Source organism: Crassostrea angulata, unplaced genomic scaffold, assembly GCF_025612915.1.
Source record: "Crassostrea angulata isolate pt1a10 unplaced genomic scaffold, ASM2561291v2 HiC_scaffold_126, whole genome shotgun sequence".
NCBI lineage: Eukaryota > Metazoa > Mollusca > Bivalvia > Ostreida > Ostreidae > Magallana > Magallana angulata.
Window position 1 is genome coordinate 111,099 of NW_026441681.1, and position 19,902 is coordinate 131,000.

General features: G+C 36.6%; 2 protein-coding genes and 2 pseudogenes across 2 annotated transcripts; 2 read left to right on the forward strand and 2 right to left on the reverse strand.

Annotated features, from left to right (window-relative positions):
* Nucleotides 1-4,032: 4,032 nt before the first annotated feature.
* LOC128169396 (uncharacterized) lies at nt 4,033-9,994 on the reverse strand. Its single transcript, XM_052835547.1, has 2 exons — nt 8,855-9,994; nt 4,033-8,757 (listed from the first exon to the last, which is right to left on the reverse strand). Exons 1-2 carry the CDS (start codon nt 9,992-9,994, stop codon nt 4,033-4,035), a joined length of 5,865 nt encoding a protein of 1,954 aa, XP_052691507.1.
* A 3,041-nt stretch (nt 9,995-13,035) lies between these two features.
* LOC128169397 (uncharacterized) lies at nt 13,036-14,229 on the forward strand (annotated as a pseudogene).
* A 13-nt stretch (nt 14,230-14,242) lies between these two features.
* On the forward strand, nt 14,243-17,499 carry LOC128169398 (uncharacterized; annotated as a pseudogene).
* A 198-nt stretch (nt 17,500-17,697) lies between these two features.
* Nucleotides 17,698-19,831, reverse strand: LOC128169400 (uncharacterized). Its single transcript, XM_052835549.1, has 3 exons — nt 19,664-19,831; nt 18,836-18,948; nt 17,698-18,338 (listed from the first exon to the last, which is right to left on the reverse strand). Exons 1-3 carry the CDS (start codon nt 19,806-19,808, stop codon nt 18,249-18,251), a joined length of 348 nt encoding a protein of 115 aa, XP_052691509.1. The 5' UTR covers nt 19,809-19,831; the 3' UTR covers nt 17,698-18,248.
* Nucleotides 19,832-19,902: the final 71 nt, after the last annotated feature.

Consider the following 19,902-nt stretch of genomic DNA (forward strand, 5'->3'; position numbering starts at 1 on the left):
GGTTATCTAATACACGAGAGTTGCGCCTCTCATATACATATATGTATGAGTTTATTTAGCTGCGAACTCAAGAATTGTTTTAGTTTTGATTACACATAAACGTTTATGGATTAAATAATTGGGTGTCTTTCTCACGCACTTTTGTATCGTGTGAATATGATTAAGTTGAGGAATAGCTTGGTAGGATGCCACTCGGCTTCCTATTGGGTGCTAATGGAAAAGAGAAACAATTCCGTAAAATTAAAACAAGTTCTTTATTCCTAAAGCGTCGGAAGGAAAGTGAATTAATAAATTCACTCACAATCCGGCTTAATTTGGAATTGCTCTCATTGACCAATTAGGATACTTGATTTAAATGCTAGCGGGCTAATTTCACAGAATTTCTTCTACGAGCTGACACTGATTACTAAAGGCCAAAAAGGTGATAAAGTCAATTAGATGGATTTCGATGTACGTATGTTAACAAAGACACCCCTTCGAATGTGTTCGGAATGTTTTCTTTGTCGTTGCTAAGTATGTAATAAATCCAGAGGTGCTCAAATGAAAGTTCACGAGACTTCACCGAGATTTGTTCAGTTCATGTGAAATTTCGAGCGGAAGTATAAGTGTTCGAATAAAATTTTCAAAATACGTAAGTACTGGTCGTTTTTAATATCATATCCTACTTGGATTTATGTTAAAACATGAACATTTTTTAAAATGTATGTCTTACTTCACAATCAAGCGGTTGTTAATATTAAACGATAGTATACAGAACAGAGTTATCGTTCGTGTTCAACCACGTGTAGAGTGGTTGAAAATATAACATTGGGTTGCTTAATAAAACCATAGTCATGTTTGATGCTTGTGGTGTGCAATACCATGTGTTTAGAAAAATAATGAGTGTCTCTTTTGCATAAAAAATTAGTATATCGGGCCATTTTCGAGGAACATTCTGCATAAAATAGTACAGTCTTTTTCACTATTAATGTTATTACTAGGTCAGGCGCGTATCAAAAATTAATCCTCAGGGGGGATTTCCACAAGCATGTTAACTTGCAACAGCAGACATAAACTATGTTTTTGTATTGTCGCATTTATTTCTAGAACACATTTTATCCACCAATTATTGAAGATAAAGTTTAAAATCAATAAACCTCTAGATTTTATATTTGACTTCAAGTACCTAGATTCTATGAAATAGAATATAAACACGAGGCATGTGTTTTACTGCGAAACTTAAAGGGTCAAATAAAATCACGTGGTCTAAAATTTAAATGACAATAACATTCGCAGGGGTGAAAGAGAAGATTAAGTAAAGCCGAAACGAGTAAATAAGTTTTCTGACGTAATGAAAATAGAACAATCTTCGCCAGTCGCTAAAGTGTCGCTCTGATAACACAAAGAATTTATCTTCAAAGGTTTGCCTGGACGAGGAATTTGTCAGTTTATTTAACAAATTAACTTATTGTTCGACAATCTGTCGTAACTTAATAATTTCCAGAAAAGTGTCAAATTGTTTAAATGCCATGGTTATACATTTAAAAAGTAAAACGCTACCAATAAGTTTCCTCGATTAAGAAATAAAGTATAACTTTTAACAGTGAGAAGAAAAAGCAAAGCATTTAAAATAAGTAAAATTTAAATGATTTTGAAATAAAAATTGTAACTCTAAAATGCTAAAATTAGAAAAATTAACTTGTGCTGAATTAACATTCAGAAATTATAACTGACTGTTTTAGATAGTTTAAAATTCTCTGAATTTTAAAACTTTAATGTAACATGTCAATTAAAGCTGCTTGGTTCGATTTTTTTGTTATTATACAGTATCAACATTTTTTCCATACAAACCAATTATCTAAGAAAATTATGGACTTTCTCCAATTTACACGAGCAGAATCAGTCTACTTTCAAAGTTAGAAATACTAGTATTCAAAGTAAATGGAAACAATTTCTTTTTGGTCAATCGAAAAAAAATCAAACCACAGTGCATCACGGGAATTTTTAGAAAAGGAAACCGTTTGGTTCGTCGACAGATTTCTTATTTCTCTAAAAGACCATGATAGTTCACTTGACTTGAATATATGCGCTTCTCAAAGTTACACTTAAGTGAGATAGGTGTTCGTTATTTTGGATTTTATTTATTGTAATTGGATATAAAAAAAAACCTTTTAACTGAAGTTGTGTAGTATGAGGTTGTAATGCAACTTAATTTACTTACAAGGTTAACTAAAGCCAGTGGAATACTAATTTTAGGTGAACAATGAATACCCAATATATTAAAATACAAGATAAATAGTTTCCAGAACTATAATAATATGCATGTGTACATAAAGGTTGCACCCTCATTTATATGGCTGTCGGTGAGTAGGTAAAGGTTTATCGATGTACATACAATATATGACTGCACATACGGATTCCGGACCGTACCTACAGGCGATTCCCGTTGACAGTCTTTCAATACATCTATGCGCAGTTTGATATAGAAACTGACCAGTTTCATAACTTCTTCGAATTTCCCTAACATGGACTGTCTAATTCTTTCCCATAATTCAAATTTACGCAAGCGCAACTGAAGTTTTAAGCAATTTAATTAGTTAAACCACTGACATAAAAAAGGATTTTGCATAATATTGCATGGCCGAGAGAAGAAATGTTTATTTCTGTAAATAAGGTCAATTAATTTCACGTTACATAGCGGTGCCTCTATGAAACAACACCATCTGGAGTAAGATTAAGATGCTCAATTTTGCAAAAATTCTCCCGCTGATCTTTGGTAGTTGATTATCATTTTGAATGTCCAATTCCACTCGGATCATTAAATAAAATCAGATGACACACACTTCCCTATAGAAAAGCTTAGAGATGCCATCAGTTCTGATTAATTACTAAATTTTGACAGCACGCAACAATTTCAAACTTGCACATAGTTTCAAAAATGTAGACAGATTTAAATATAGAAGTTATCTTAAAGAAAAGGTTACGTGTTTTATAGGCGGTTTCTTTTAAAAAAAAAAATACAATTCTTGACATGATTGAATCATGAGTACGGATATAACAATGCTTGCTACCCTTTGAAAATTAAACTCGCCATTAAACATATCTCATTGTTTAAAGAATTTTTGAAATGATTACACAAACAGTCTTCGACAAGTAGTTTTCCTAAAACATGTTCTTCCTGTTTTTTTTCAAAACACTTTGTGGGAGTTGATTTTAATCAACTCTCCTATGCAGTAACTTTGGCAAACCGAAAGTGAAACAGTGTTTGGACCTATTCTGTCTCCCGATTGATTCAGACAACGTAGACAGATAGATAACGATTTAATATCATAAAAGCTGCAAACAAAACAAAACACAAACTTAGAATAAAGTACAAATGTAAAAACTATGTAAACACTACGATACAGGTATAGGTTGACAATGTAGGTCAAGTGAACCGAAAAATGTAAACATTACACCGTTATATACCGAAAGGTTTATAGAAACCACGGTAATACCGAATTATGAAAGAAATAATGTACAAAATACATATATGTTTACTTACACTGGTAATGACTGTAAGTTTTGGCAAGAGTAGAAAGACAGAATGCCTTGGAACATAGGAAAATGTGCGAAGCTAAAATATAGCGCCAAAAGTTAATACGGAAAACAGTTCGTGACAATTTCGACAAAATAAACTGATATAAACGGATCGGATAGAAACGGAATGCGATCCACCACACTCCCCGTCCGATATCTGCAAGATATCGCTAACATACTATTTGTTTGAAAAATGATGTACAATTATAACTAGAAAACAAATTTCACAAACCTTACTGTGTACCTTTCACACTAAAAAATGAATGCATCAAATACCCTAACAAATCCTTTTTCCGACAACCCTTAACATAGTACCTGTAATACTGACAATGACTAGAAGTTACCCAACTGGTTTCATTTGCATGTCTAAAGATCTCATACAACTACCTGACAATAAAAAATAGCACTGTATACAAATACAGATAGATCAATGTACTTTGAAGTGTGAAAAATTAAAGTCTCTTTGGTAGTAGTTCAGTTTATTAACAGCACCAGTTCAGTAATAGGACGGGTGAGGATTACTGGTTTACCATCTCTTACAATTCGAACTTGCACTTTACGCACATGGTTATCATTATGAGACGGATACACACTCTCTACGGTTCCAACCGGCCACTGAAATCTGGGTAAGCTCGAGTCCTTCAGCAAAATCACATCTCCTATTTTGATGTTTGGTCTTTCCTCAGTCCACTTGCGACGAGATTGCAGGCTCTGGAGAAACTGTTCCTTCCACTGTTTCCAGAAGGTGTTTGCTAAAACTTGGACATGGCGCCACTGTGCCTTGTAGATGTCCTTGATATCCAAACCTTCACATAAAGTGGGGCATCCTGTGGTCCTCTGAGTGAGAAGTAACGAAGGACTGAGAATCATGGGAGCGTTTGAGTCATATGAAATAGCAGTAATGGGTCTCGAGTTAATGATGGCGCTGACCTCTGCCATCAGTGTAACGAGGACTTCGTGGGTGATCTCACGTTGCTGTCTAAGAAACATTGAGTCCAAGATCCTCCTTGCCATGCCTATCATGCGTTCCCACACTCCACCCATGTGGGAGGAGTGGGGTGCATTGAAGATCCAAGTTATCCCATGGCGGTCTAGGTGGTCTTTAAATGGCTCATCTTCAATGTTTACTACATTTGTCTTCATCTCGTCAGCGGCTCCAACGAAGTTGGTACCTCGGTCAGAGCGAAACTCTCTGACCTCTCCTCTGATGGCCACGAGGCGACGGATTGCGTTAATTACAGAAGAACTAGTCATATCTTCTACTACTTCTATATGAACTGCTCTGGTTGTGAGGCAGGTAAAAAGCAAAGCCCACCTCTTGTTGTGTGCCATACCCCCTCTAGTTTTCCTTGATATAACCATCCATGGGCCAAACGTATCTACTCCCACAGATGTGAATGGAGGCCCTGGCTCAATGCGATCCGTGGGCAAGTCTGCCATCTTCTGGTATTCAAAGTTTCCTCTGAGCTTTCGACACACCATACATTTGTGTAGAAGAGAAGATACAACTCTCTTAGAGCCCGTCACCCAGTACCCATGGTTGCGAAGAGCGCCCTCGGTAATGAGTCTGCCTTGGTGGTGCACAAGTTCATGAATATGACGTACAAGTAGAACGGTTAGATGGGACTTTCCGGGTAGAATGATTGGGTTCCGCTGTTCTACTGGTAGGCTGCTCTGAGAAAGTCTCCCACCAACTCGCAGGATCCCTTTTTCGTCCAAAACAGGAGATAAACGACACAGAGGACTTGCTTTGGAGACAGGTGACTTTGTACTCAATGAAGCTATTTCGTCTCCATACGCTTGCTTCTGAATGATCTTGATTAGGACCACTTCAGACTCCTCCCTCAGCCTCACTGGTTCGTTTCCTCCTTTCCTTTTGAAACGACGTCTAGCACGTCCCTTTATGAGAGTTATTACACTAACTAACTTGTGCCAACGACTGAATCTGTTGCATCTGTCCGCGAAATCCTCATCCAACGCACAAGTCGTTTTCTTCACTTCAATTCTGATCTCCTTATCCAATTCAGGTGACACGAGTGAATACTCCTGTGTAGCGCTGAGTTCAGGGTGTATCAAGAAAGACGGTCCCTTAAGCCATTTTTCTTGGAGGTCTCCAACAGATCTCAGGCCCCTTGTACCATGATCTGCTGGGTTGTCAACTGTCGACACATAAACCCATTGCTTTGGCTCTGTCACTGATAATATGCGCTCTACGCGATTGCTGACATAGTTGAAGAAGCGTCTGGTTTTGTTGTTAAGGTAGCCCAACACAACCTTGCTGTCTGTATGGTATCGAATCTCTTCTAATGTGGTCTGTAAATTCTTCCTGATGAATTCTCCAACTTCTGTAGCCAACAAAGCTGCGCAAAGCTCCAGGCGAGGTATTGTGTGGCCTTTGGAGGGAGCCAGTTTTGCCTTTCCCATAATAAAGGACACACTGATTTCTCCTTTGTAGCAAGACCTGAGATACGCAACGGCTGACACAGCTAACTCCGAGGCGTCTGAAAATACATGTAGTTGTACCCAGTCCAAGTGGCTCAAAGACTCTTTAAAGTACATTCGTGGGACCATTACATTTTCCAGCGAGGATAAAGAGTTTTTCCACATACGCCAACTTTCGGCTGTTCCAGGTTCCAAAGTTTCATCCCAGTCTGATGATTTCGTGATCTCTCGGAGGAGAATTTTTCCTGGAAGCAGTATTGGAGCGACGAACCCCATAGGATCATAAATGCTGTTAAGAGTGGACAAACAGCCTCGCCGTGTGTCAGGCTTCTCTTCAAGTTGTATCTGGAAGGTGAAGGCATCGAGATGCAAATCCCAAGACACACCAAGGCTCTGGTGAACCGGAAGCGTATCCTTTTCCGTGTTGAGTGACACCATCTCCTTACACAAATCTTCCCGGGGAAAGGCACTCATGACTACAGGGTCATTTGAGGCGATTTTGTGGAGATGTAGATTACCTTCAGTTTTCAGAGCAGTTTGTGTCCTTTTAAGGAGATCGATAGCCTCTTCCGCAGAAGTTAAGGAGGTGAGACCGTCATCCACGTAGAAATTGTGGGTCACGAATTCTGCTACATCATCACCATAGACATCTGTCTGTTGAACACATTTTCTAAGACCGTATGTAGCTACGGCAGGTGAGGGTGAATTCCCGAACGCATGAGCCTTCATCCTGTACTCAATTAGGGGGGCATCTGCGTCATTGTCCCTATACCAAAGGAACCTCAAATGATCTCTGTGATCCTCCCTGACTAGAAAGGAATAGAACATCTGTTCTATGTCTGCTACTATTGCACATTTCTCCTTCCTGAATCGAATCAGTATTCCCTGTAAGTTGTTTGTAAGGTTAGGTCCAGTGGTGAGAATCTTGTTCAGGGACATTCCGTTGAACTCAGCTGATGAGTCAAACACTCCTCTGATCTTCTCTGGTTTCTTTGGGTGGTATACTCCAAAGAGGGGCAAGTACCATGCTTCTTTGTCCTTAGTTAGTTCGGGAGCCACTTCAGCTGCTGATTCGAGCACTTTGCTCATGAACTCGACAAAGTGTTTTCTCTTTGTAATATTCTTCTGGAGACTCTTATCTAAGATGTAAGCGCGGCGTTCTGCTAACTCTTTGTTGTTTGGTAAGGGAGCGTGTGGTCGAAATGGCAATGGTGCCGTCCAATTTCCATCTCCTGCTCTCACCATTTCTTTATCCATTATTTCTAAGAAGTGTCTATCCTCTACCGATAGTCCGACTTCATTATCATCATCTTCTTTACGAAAGAGATTGTCGCCTGAGTAAGAACTGGCTACTCTCTGATCCTTGTCTGGGGGTTTGTTAGTATCCAGCCGTTTTACGGAAATGCCTTTGCTGCATGGTTCAAACAAAGAAGGACGTCCATCTTTTCTGACAGAGGTTTTCTTGCTGTTTACCATAAAGGGAGTCCTAGTTCTCTCTAAGCAGGCTTCTCCAATGATGACCCAACCATGATGAAGCCTTTGAGCAAAGGGTGTATCTTTGGGTCCTATTATCTGATCCAGCACGTGATGAGCTTCTGTCACGTCTCTGCCAATGAGAAGACCTATAGGCACATCTGGGTCATATGGGGGTATCATGTTTGCAATGCCCTGTAGGTGGGGAAAATGCTGCGCAACGTCTGGCGTCGGGATTTCAGTCACATCATTTGGAATTTCAGGGCACTCAATCACCGTAGGAAGTTCTAAGTTGTAGTCCTTGTCTAGTGACTGGATGGTAAGATTATGAGCTATTCTGCCGGCTGTTTGGTAGCTTCCTGAACAGGATGTTAATGTGTACTGTGTTTCCGCTGTATGGATTCCTAGTGTGTCTAGCACTTCAGGACTGATAAGCGACCTGTTGCAGTGCTCATCAAGCATGGCATAAACTTTAGTTGACCTCTCAGGATTCCCAGTTTTGTAGATGTTGACAGCTAAAGTCTTGGCACAAGAGCGTCCCTTGAAGGATTTTCCGCAGATAGCTGTACATTTGGAGCTGATTGGGATGACATCAAGATGCTCCCCGCCATCAACTCTCTCTGTCTTTGTCTGTGTCACTGGTTCTGTTCCCAAGGGTGTCTTTGACATGTGCATGGCGGTCATGTGTGAAGTGCTATTGCACTCCGAACATTTCAGAGATGTTTTACAGTCAGTCCTTAAATGTTCTAAACTGCAGCATCTGAAGCAGGCTCTATGTTCTTTTAACAGTCCTTTCTTTTCATCAAAGGATCTCTTGAAAAATTCTTTGCAGTCCTTCAACTCATGAGTTCGCGACTTGGGGTGTATTGGGCACAAGACTTTCTGTTTGTATTCAGATCTCTCGTCCTGTTTCACACCAGTTTTTTTTGTCGTTACATAACATTGTCTTTGTTTCTGCACTGGTTTCGGTTCTTCATTGACCTTTCTGTAATCAAACATGAAACAAGGGTCATTTAAGGTTGATGCCATCTCACTGACGAAGTCTATGAACACTGTGAAAGGTGGGAATGTTACACTTCTGGATTTCTTGTATCTTGCCGCGCGATCCATCCACTTGTTCTGAAGAAACTGAGGCAGCTTTGCTATGATAGGGTTCACGCCTGAAGAGGTGTCATAGAAGGAAAGCAAGGCTGCATAGTTTGAGTCTTCTTTCAGACACTGTATTTCTGACAGGATGTCGACCAGATCATACATGTGTCGAGCGTCTCGAGGAAGTTGGATGCGCTGAAAGGAAGCTAACTTTTTTTCTGATCGAACTTTCTATCAACTCTGGTGCGCCATATCTTTCGTCAAGTCTAGCCCAGATGCGTTGCAACCCAACAATTGGATTGTGGATGTTTGCTGCTCTTAAACTTAGAGCTTGTCTTGAGGAGTCAGGCCCTAACCACTTCACCAGGAGATCTGTCTCCTCCTGTGGTATCAAAATGAGGCTCTCTACAATATTCTTGAATGAAGCCTTCCACACTGAATAATTTGTTGGATTGTCATCAAATTTCATAAATCTATTCATGGTAATGTCTTTCTTTAACAGAAAATTATGAAATTCACTCAGTTGATTTGGATAATGTGCAGCTGATGGTGCGGGCGCAGATACTGGGTAACTCGGAAAATGGCTTAGAGTGTGTTGTCGCTGCCTGAGTTGGTCGACGTGCACGTCAGGTGTTTGCTGACTAAACACTTGTGGAGGCATTTTTTCATTTTTCATGAAACTTGTTTCTGTCTGCAGGGATTTAAAATTTGCATTTTCTATAAAGTTCCTTGTCTTCTCAACGCCTGACAGTTTGGGAATATCTTTAAGACGATCATCTTCTTGTGAGTTCAGGTCATCATCGGATTCCTCTTCAGCTACTTCCTGTTTCGTTCTGTTAAGTTCAAACATGGTACTTAGCTCTGCACGTCTTCTCTCTATACTCGCCTTCTTTTCCTCTTCTGCCAACTGGGCTTCAATAAGCTTTAGTCTTGCTGTTTCTTCAGCCAGTTTGAGTTTTATGGCACTTCGTTTGGATGATGATGTTTTTTGAGATTCTTTATCTTTATCAATGAGTGTCAAGTGCTTTTTTGCTGCCTCTAGTGCACTCTGTGTCTTCATGTTTACCTCTTGGTATTCACTTACTTGGATGTTTTTCTGTCTAAGGCTCTGTTCTGTTGAATAGCCTTCTAGCAATGCCACATAGTTTTTATGAGTGAGTTCGTATTTTGCACATCCAATCTCTAATCTTTTTATTGCTTCCCTGATTTCTTTTGGGTTGGATTTCACAATTGCGATTGTCATGAGTTCGTTTGATAACTGATCCTTGCATTTCTCTAATTCATTAACAAACCGCACACAATGAGTCTCATACAGCTCTTTTCCTTTTTCGGTAAGAGTTCTTATGCGTTTTTCTCTCTCTGCGGTAGATTCCTCTGGGTTCTGTGCTTCGGGCGATTCAACATGGTCAAGGTTTCCCTTCTCGTCCGCCATACTGTTGTAGTCTCAGTCTTTTACTATTCTGTCTCCCGATTGATTCAGACAACGTAGACAGATAGATAACGATTTAATATCATAAAAGCTGCAAACAAAACAAAACACAAACTTAGAATAAAGTACAAATGTAAAAACTATGTAAACACTACGATACAGGTATAGGTTGACAATGTAGGTCAAGTGAACCGAAAAATGTAAACATTACACCGTTATATACCGAAAGGTTTATAGAAACCATGGTAATACCGAATTATGAAAGAAATAATGTACAAAATACATATATGTTTACTTACACTGGTAATGACTGTAAGTTTTGGCAAGAGTAGAAAGACAGAATGCCTTGGAACATAGGAAAATGTGCGAAGCTAAAATATAGCGCCAAAAGTTAATACGGAAAACAGTTCGTGACAATTTCGACAAAATAAACTGATATAAACGGATCGGATAGAAACGGAATGCGATCCACCACAGGACCTCAGCTCAAATAATCACCGCTGACACAACTTAGATATCAGAAATAATCTATAAATTCGCTATAATGAATTCTGAAGCATTGTTTCTCAGTAACTTATTTATTGATACCTTGAAAATAGTAAGATTTTAAATGGTAGGAAAAACAATTCAGACATTTTTTGTAGTGGTATGTTTTCCTACGCTAGAGTTTACTATAGTATCGTTCAACCAGACGATCGGTAGTTTCCGTAAATCTTCGACAAGCAGATAATTCGCTTGCTTGTCGGAGATTAACGGAGACAGCCGAGCGTCAGGTTGAACGAAGCTAGAGTTCAATATTGCTTGGATCCATACCATTTTTTAGAAATAATTTGATTGCTAATACGTACATTGATGGAATCAATAGTATGTTTAATATCGGTATTACACGGCATGATTCATATGTGGTTTTCTCGAAAATAATTTTCGGAAAAGTCTGAAAATTTATATTATAAAAAAAATGTGCGTAAATCAAATGACGTCGCGCACGGTGTTGGTGTTAAAATGTCCTTTCAGAGTGCGCGCACAGTATTAGACTATTTTTTTAAAACAGGAAATAGGGAAATATGTAATTTTATATACCAATCTGTTCGAATGCGTGTGGACCTCAATAAAAAATGTATTAACATGTAGGATTTTTATTTATATTTGATAAATCGGTGTTAAAACCTTAAAATTTTACTAAAAATGGCATGTAGATAGGTAACACTTTTAAAATACATATCTCAAATAAACTACAATATCTCAGTGAATGTTCATTTTGGGGGGAACATTTTTGGCGGACTAATTACTGTGATGATGTAACAGATATACGTCATAACGTTTTTGACGTAATCAATGCCAGAAATCAACGCCGGGTCAAAGAAATCTCAGAATGAAGATGTAGATGGGTAACAAAACTTGAAAATGGCCACGCCAGGCTCAGGTAAATTACAAAATATAAATTGTGATCCAGGATCTTGCAAGGATCTATTGAAGCTTTTTTTAAAATAATATATATATGCATTGTTGGCAGTAAAACTGTATACATATATCTTCTATTAATTCCTCATTTAAAAGCATTTGTTGACAGAAACCGTTATTCAACTATTTTTTTTAAAACACGTGTCACAAGAGAGATATTTCACAGTCGAACGTTATGCGCAGCATGGCGATCACAAGTATCATGCTTATAAAAACAATTCTTGGCTATATTTCATAATAATAAAAAACATTATAGAATGTGCATTTTCATAGGTTGTATAACCATTAAAAAAAAGTACATGTGTCCGCAATTTTTTTTAATAGAGACGTATCAAAATGTCAACATGAATGTCACACTTTCATAAAAATACATTAAATTGCATTAGCAATGAAAAGAGAAAATAACTTGGACACTTCTTTTAAAAAATGGTGCAAAAAATTCACAAAAATGAATCGCAGTTAGAAATGTGCTTTTTCTCCCAAACATTTTGATGCCAAATATACAAACATTACAAATCAAGATAATTGATTTTTACAAATAAAATGATGTCAACATTATATGTCACGGGTACGTAAAATGACGCAAGGGCTCAAAACGTTATGTGTACGTTTTTTTTTTCTTCATAAAAACAGTTATAGTGAACATTATAAATACATGTACCTACAGATTATTTTGTGAAAAAAAGTAGCAAAATATATATACTAAGAAAAATAATTTAAAAAATAGGAATAACAATTTAAAAATTAAATTGATGCCAAATATCCAAACCTAGCGAGTCGAATTAATTCATTAATACAAATGAAATAATAACGACATTATTTGCCATAAGTATATGTAAAATGACGAAATGACGTGATGTGACGATGAACATGTATTTTAATTAATTAAACAGGGTCTTTGACTGCTGCACAAAGAATTGAAATTAATAAAGAAAAAAGGAAACAGAGAAGGGTAGAACAGACTCAGGAATGGAGGAGGAGAGTGAAGGAAAAACAGAAAACTGATTCCAACTCCAATATCTTTCCGCCGAAAGGTAAAACGGGTTCACTGCAAGTAAATGGGCAGTAATGATTTCGGTTAAGTGATAAAACAAACCAAATTAGATATTTTTGTTCTGCAGAGTATAATACTAATAAAAACATACGTATAGATTCATAAAGTTTAAAATTTGCCGATTTTAATTTTTAAAACAGTAGACTACTGATAAATTTTACAATGAATTTACATGTACATCGAATTTCAGAAGAGACAGTCAAAGCTGCGACGCTGAGAAAACGTAAACAGCGCGAAAGAGAACGTATCAAAATAGAAAATAATCAGAACGGAAAGAAAAAAGAAAAGGAAAGTAGATAAAAATTAATTGAACACGAGGAATCAATGCGGAAACGAAAATCGCTTGCACAAAAGAGATGGCGCCAAAAAAAACACAACAGCCAAATTCGGAGCGAAAATACAGAGGACGGTAACCTAAGGTCACCATTTAAAAACAAAATGCAAAAATGTCGAGCTGTGAGAAAATTAAAAAGAAATTTACCGACATCCCCGACAAAAAGAGCAGCCACCATTGCGGCCTCTCTAAAAAATGCTAACTCTCCAACTGTTAAATTACTTCAAAATTGCAAAATTATTCCTTCTCCAGAGGAATAGGAATCAGCTACACTTCAATTGTCCGTTCTGTGTGACATAAAAGAATCGGTTTCAAAGCTAAAACTTAAACGCTGCGACAAAGCAAGGGAGGCCATGGATTTTCTAACAGCTTCTTTCAGCGGCGAAATTGTTAAAAACAAGAGCAAAGTCTTCACTAGCAAAAAAACTTGGTCTTCCGATCCGTAGAATATCAAAAGGGTACAAAGTTCGTACAAAAATCTTACATTCGGAATCATCATCGTTCACTTATACAAAGCGGAAAACAAGATCTGATGCTCTGTCTGATGATACCCGAAAAGGTGTGTATGATTTTTGGTGTTTGGGTGAAAATTCGCACCCAACTGGAAACAAAAATGACGTGAAAAGGGTTCGAATAGGCCCAAAACAGTATTCATATCACGTTGTTCATATCTTAGAAAAAACACAAACAGAAATATATGCCAACTTTATTTCAAAAAACCCAGAAATTCGTATTTCTCAAAGACTTTTTGAGGCATGTAAACCCTACTATATTCGCCCAGCTCGTCAAAAGGATCGAGTTACTTGTTGCTGCCGTTATCATCTTGAAATGAAATACGTTTTTAAAGCATGCATGTCATTCAAAAAGACTTATGTTACAGACCCTGTAATATATCATGATATGTATGAAATAAGTAATCAAACTCTTTGTCCTTCTAATTCCGACGGTCTACATAACAAATCATGTTTAGACAGAACTTGCTTGGATTGTGGTGTTCAGAAACTGCACTTGCACCCCGAGGAACTAAGAACTGACGACGCTTCCCCTGATGTTTCTTGGGAGTGTTTTGATTATGTAAACATTAAGTCAAAAAGAGGCGACACCAAGAAACTTATGCTCGTGAAAAAGGTTACAAAGCCTGCTGAACTTTTCCAATATATGATTAAGCTTCTCGAAAAATTTCCAATGCATAATATGGGGGCTCAATGGCAAGTCCAACAATTGAGAAATTTGGTTCAGAATTTACCTCAAAATCACTGCGTTACGATTCACGACTTTTCCGAAAATTATCGTTGTAGTGAAAGGAACGAAATACAATCAAATTATTTTCAAAAAACGTAAGTCTCTATTCATGTAACCATACTTCACAGGCATGCTATCCTTGAATAGACCATTCCCGAGTTTCGTTTCGTCAAATCAATGAATCTCATTTTTATACGCGGAATCACGTGACTACGGACAAGAAGTTGCTTAGCGCACGTAAACAATCTCGTAAATGTCGGCTGCCTTCAGCGAAAAAACAGTTCCACAATTGCACGAGTTTCTCAAAACAAAGGGAATTTCAGTTGCTGGGTATAAAAAGAATGAGTTGGTTAAAATAGCAGAATTTATTTTCAACTTTAAATGCCCTACAGATCCTGATTTTACTGGCGATAACACAGAGAAGGTCATCAAAGAGAGATATAAAACAGCAGGCTGCGATGTAAACCCTTTCGAACTTACTGGCTTCACTTCAGACCTTTCCAATATTCCAAACTTTACTCTTTATGATATATTCAATTATCTGCTTTTACACCGGGCTGATTATGACAAGAAGAAGCTCAAAGCTATCAAAAGCGCAGAAGATTATAGACTGTACTATGACGGGCATGTGGAACATTTAGAATGTGTGCGTAATGGACAAACGTTTGTTTTCAAGACAAGAGTAAAACCTACTCAGAGGGACAAGACATTCGATCAAAAGAAATACTATGAATCTTGGTTTATCATTTCAAATGCCACTGGGGAAGTTTTGGCTGCATACTGTGAATGTCCCGGAGGGTAAGTTGAATAGCCTATGAGCTACTTGCATTTCGTATGTTTTTCTACTTTGCCTTGATATCAAATTCCACATTTTTAAAAGCAATTATTCTGCAGTACAAGCTATTTATGAGTATTTATGTTAGCTGGTTTAATATATATAGCGCATGTTAAAAAAATAACATTTTTATAACCACATAAAAAGCAAACTTCAATATGCTATTGATCATGCAAATTTCAAAATGATTTTAACCATCTGCATAAACATATACACTGTCTATGGATGTTTATAAAGCTTTGCAGTGATAAACCATTAATATTTTTAATTACAAACTGCATACATGTAGTTTATTACAGGCATGTAGCATCGTTTTTGAAAGGGGGGGGGGGGGGGGCAGGCAAACTCATGCAAAAATTCTTTAAAACAAAAAAAATAAAACAAACAAACATGATGATTCCACAGTAATTTAAGAATCCCCCTTATGCTATGTGCCTGCAATATCTGCCCACACAATAAAGTTTTGTAAATTTTGGAATTAAGTATTTTATATCAGTTTTATAAACTTATTTTAGAGCAGACGGAGCTTGTGGACATATCGGTGCAAGTTTGTATGAACTGGAAAGTTATGAGCAGAAATCCGTCACGGATGGTCCATGCCAATGGAAAAAAAGGCCACGAGCACATGATCAGCCAGTAGAAATAAGGCAAGCTACAGGTATAAACAATACATATTTAATCATAGAAACCTTGAACATGGAAATGCATGTACATGTACCAAAACAAAATATGTTATCAGATTTTACATTTTAAAATTGTAATTTAGTACAATTATTTTTACTTAACAAATATAAACCTCAATTTTGATTTGTAATGTTCTATTGATTGACAATGAAATTAATTAATTGAAAGTATTTAACATATTGACAACATATATAACCATTTTATAAAAATAAATATATGTTGAAACAATCTAATCATTAAGAGTTGAATGATATGTTATGTCAATTGTATTTCAGTGACAGGAATGCGCCAATTGAGGAAGTAAAAAATGCCTTCTTTGATCCTCGACATTTAAATGACAGAGCCCCCATTAGCGAGGAAGACAAAACTGACTTTGCCCGTAAACTCCATCAGGTAAAACATAAAATTTTCAGAATCTGCGATTGGTATATTATTAGTTGCTGAAAAATATTTGACAAAATTTGAAAATTTAGGCTAAAAAAATCAAAGTAGACATTTAATATAAGTTAATGTCCAATTGGTTAAAAAATGAATCCCTGAACAAAGAGCGTGTTAAAATTTCAAGTATCTGCAATTAATAGCATCTGAAAAATCTTTGACAAAAATTTGTTTGAAAATTAAGGCTTTAAATATATATAAACAAAGTCGTCATTTAACACAGTGAAACAGGTACAAAAATGGATCCCATTTTATGGCATGCCTAAACAAAGAGTAGGTATGTTAAAAATTCAAGCACCTGCGATTTATAGTTTCTAAGAAAAATGTGACAGAAATTTTGTTTACAGACAGACGGACGGACAGACAAACACAAGGGCAAAACAGTAAACCCCTCTCTCCTTCGAAAGCAAGGGTATAAAAAATCATAGTTTGATCATCATCATTATATTAAATACATATGAATTACATGTATGACTGATAAGAAAAGAGTATCAATGAAACATTTACCAATTACAAAATACAATTAATGTACGGTATTAATTATGGTCATACAACATTGTTTTCTAATTTCAGATTAACCCAGATGCTTGTGCTCTTGAATTCCTCCCTCTTCCAGAAATACAAGATGTACACGAAAAAGTTAACAAATCAGCAGTGCCACTTAACATTATAACAAAAGCGAATAACTTCCTAAAAGAAAATCCCGACATCTCTAATACTGATGAGCTTTCTTCTAAATTGTTTGAAAATTTGAAGTTTTCGTGTGAGGAAATATCCAACATACAGGAAATGACTTTGGGCCAAAGTGAAAACAAATGTTGGTTTGAAATGAGGAAAGGTCTCCTGACAGCATCAAATTTTGAAAAAATATGTACCAGTAAGTCTTATAATGATAGCTTGCTAGCTGAACTGATGGGTTATGTCCACAAACCTTCAAACAAATTCAGTACAATGTGTTGTGACTGGGGACTGAAAATGGAACCTAAAGTGCGCAAACTGTATAAAATCAGTGAATGTAGAAAACATAAAAAACTCAAAATCTTTGAGCATGGACTTAAAATTTCTGAGCAACACCCATTTATTGCTTGTAGTATTGATGGACTAGTGTCTTGCTTATGTCATTCTAACAAACTTATTGAAATTAAGTGTCCGTTTTCATTGCGGAACAAGCAACCGAAGGAAGCAGCGCAAATGAAAGGATGCATTCTGGAGAATGGAACATGGCATGTAACAGCAGATGGACCTTATTACCACCAGATTCAAGGCCAGCTTGGTATCTATGGCTTGCAGCAATGTGACTTGATTATCTATACAACTAAAGGATATGTAGTAATACCTTGTATTATGATGACAATTTCTTTCAGATGATGGTTTCAAAGTTAAAAAAGTTCTATGTTTCAAATGTATTACAAGAGTTGATATCAGGTGATGTAAAAAAAGCAATTGCTCAAGAGTCTTAAAACTACGGTACTGTACATGGTACATGTGGTACAAATCCATATAGTGTAATATTGTAACTTAAATCTACAATACAATGTGAATCCTACTTTACTCTTCTGTTGTTTAGATTGCAAAGAGCAGTACATATGCATACAATATGATCTAAATAGGGTTTAATTTTCAATGGAATAATACCTTGAAGAATCTTTAAACTTTTCAAGTCCCCTATAGCTCTTTCCACATGTATTCTGGCTCTTGCTATTCTCCTAGTCTTAGTTGTTGCTCTGCTGCTCAGCTGTTTTCCACATGTAAAGGGTGGTATATTTAAAGTGCAACCTTTAAGAGCGAGAGCACCACTTATCATAAAACCCCTATCAGCCATTATATCATCACCATACTCTAAGTTATTCAGAAACCCAGATTCTTCAACTATCTTTTTATCTGATGCAGAACCAGCCCAAAGTTTTGAAATAAATGTAAATGAGCCTGATGGGGAAATAGAAACCAATAGTTTAACAGTGTTATGGTGTTTGTATGAACTCCATGTCACACGCTGGCTAGATGGTAGGCTTGGTCGTTGAATAAAAAACTCAGTGCGGTCAATCACAGCTCTAGTTCTCGAAAAGCACTTGAACACTTTAGGTAATTTCAGACGAATTTGATCTCTGGTCGGCCATTGGATTAAAAACTTGAGTTATAGTTGTAACAAATTAATCCAGGTTATAAATATGCGGCTTATACTTGAGCAAGATATGGCGAAGATGTCAGCCTATACCTCAACATCAAGGCCTCTTCTGATTCTTACAAGGGTTAGCAGAAATTCTTCAAAGGAGGATAGTACACGTGCAGGTCCTCTTTTCTAATTGAATGAAAAAGAAAACTATAAATTGATATATATATATATATATAGAGAGAGAGAGAGAGAGAGAGAGAGAGAGAGAGAGAGAGAGAGAGAGAGAGAGAGAAATGTAATAAAAAAAAGACTGGCAATAACCAAGACTCTAAGACACATGATAGAGCATGTCAATTAGTTTCAGTTGTTTGTGTTAATTAGTAATCAAAAATTTGTTTCATTTTTGTATAATTAAATTTCAACTACACCATATAAGCACCATGCTTTTGATATGGATGTCCTTTTATATTTTGCTAAAGACACAGCTAATTGATTGACATTAATACATGCTTAACATATTTAAAGTCTATTAATTACCTTGACCTTAGTTTACAGTGGACCACATGCTTGGGCCATATAAGCACCATGCATGCAATGAACATTTTTTTATATTTAGCTACTTTTAAATTTGTTCTTGCAAATTACCATAATCGTTCAGTATTAAATTCAAGCAAATTCTTTACATTTCCATTTGGGGCATCAGGTAGGTCTCTTGCACTTCCCTGCCAGTATCTCATTCTCTCTGCCTTGCTTCGGATTACATCAAAGATCAACATCAGAGTGGCCAATGTCACACCTGTAATTGATTGACCAAATTTTAAAGTGCAAATTTAAACATATACATATGCAGTTTTTTTTTATATTTAAATAACCAAAATATTGACTCTAATGAATAAAAAGCTGAGAAGCACACAGGAACAAATCAATTAAATTATCTCCTGGGGGGGGGGGGGAGGGGGTTGTGGAGGGATCATGAATTTCACAATTATATTCTCCTCTTCTATTGTTTGATTAAAAACCAAATTTAGGCAAGTTTGGCTCACAAATTAAAAACTTAATATGTAGATTAATTGGTAAAGGACAGCTTTTTAAAGTTGACAAGGGTCTATGACAATAGAGTGACCTTAAAAAATGTTATAATTACTCCATGGACTAAATTACATGTATACTAGCTAGCTTTTGTATAGATTTATTTTTTTTGAAATGTTCAATATCACCAAGGACCATACATATAAGAATGGTTATATAGGGGTTAAATCAAAAGGATATAAATGTTTGACTACTGTGACATGTACATTTATAAGTTTTTGGGAGCTAGAGGCTTGCAGATACATTTTCTAATTCCCAAAGGGAAAGTAGCTATGCAAAGTTAAGTGACTCATTAGCTCATACTTACTGCACTATTTTCTGGTATTCTAGCTAGCTGTCCTTCAGTGTATATAGGGTACAAAGATACTTGAAGTATTAAATCTGAGATGTGAAATATAAATTAATTGACATATAATATGTACCTGTATAGAATTTACAGGATGTGTCATCCTTGGTAACATTCTTCACAAAGATGGTACGGCTCAGACTTCCTCCTTGAAGATCTTGGTCAGTGCAGTCCTTAAGATCATTAAATGTCAAATCTGTCTGCACTGCCATGTCTGTCATGACTCTACCTACAAAATTACAAATTAATAGCTTAATAGCTATATAATACTGAAACTGATTAACTCTATTTTTAGATAATACAATAATCATAATG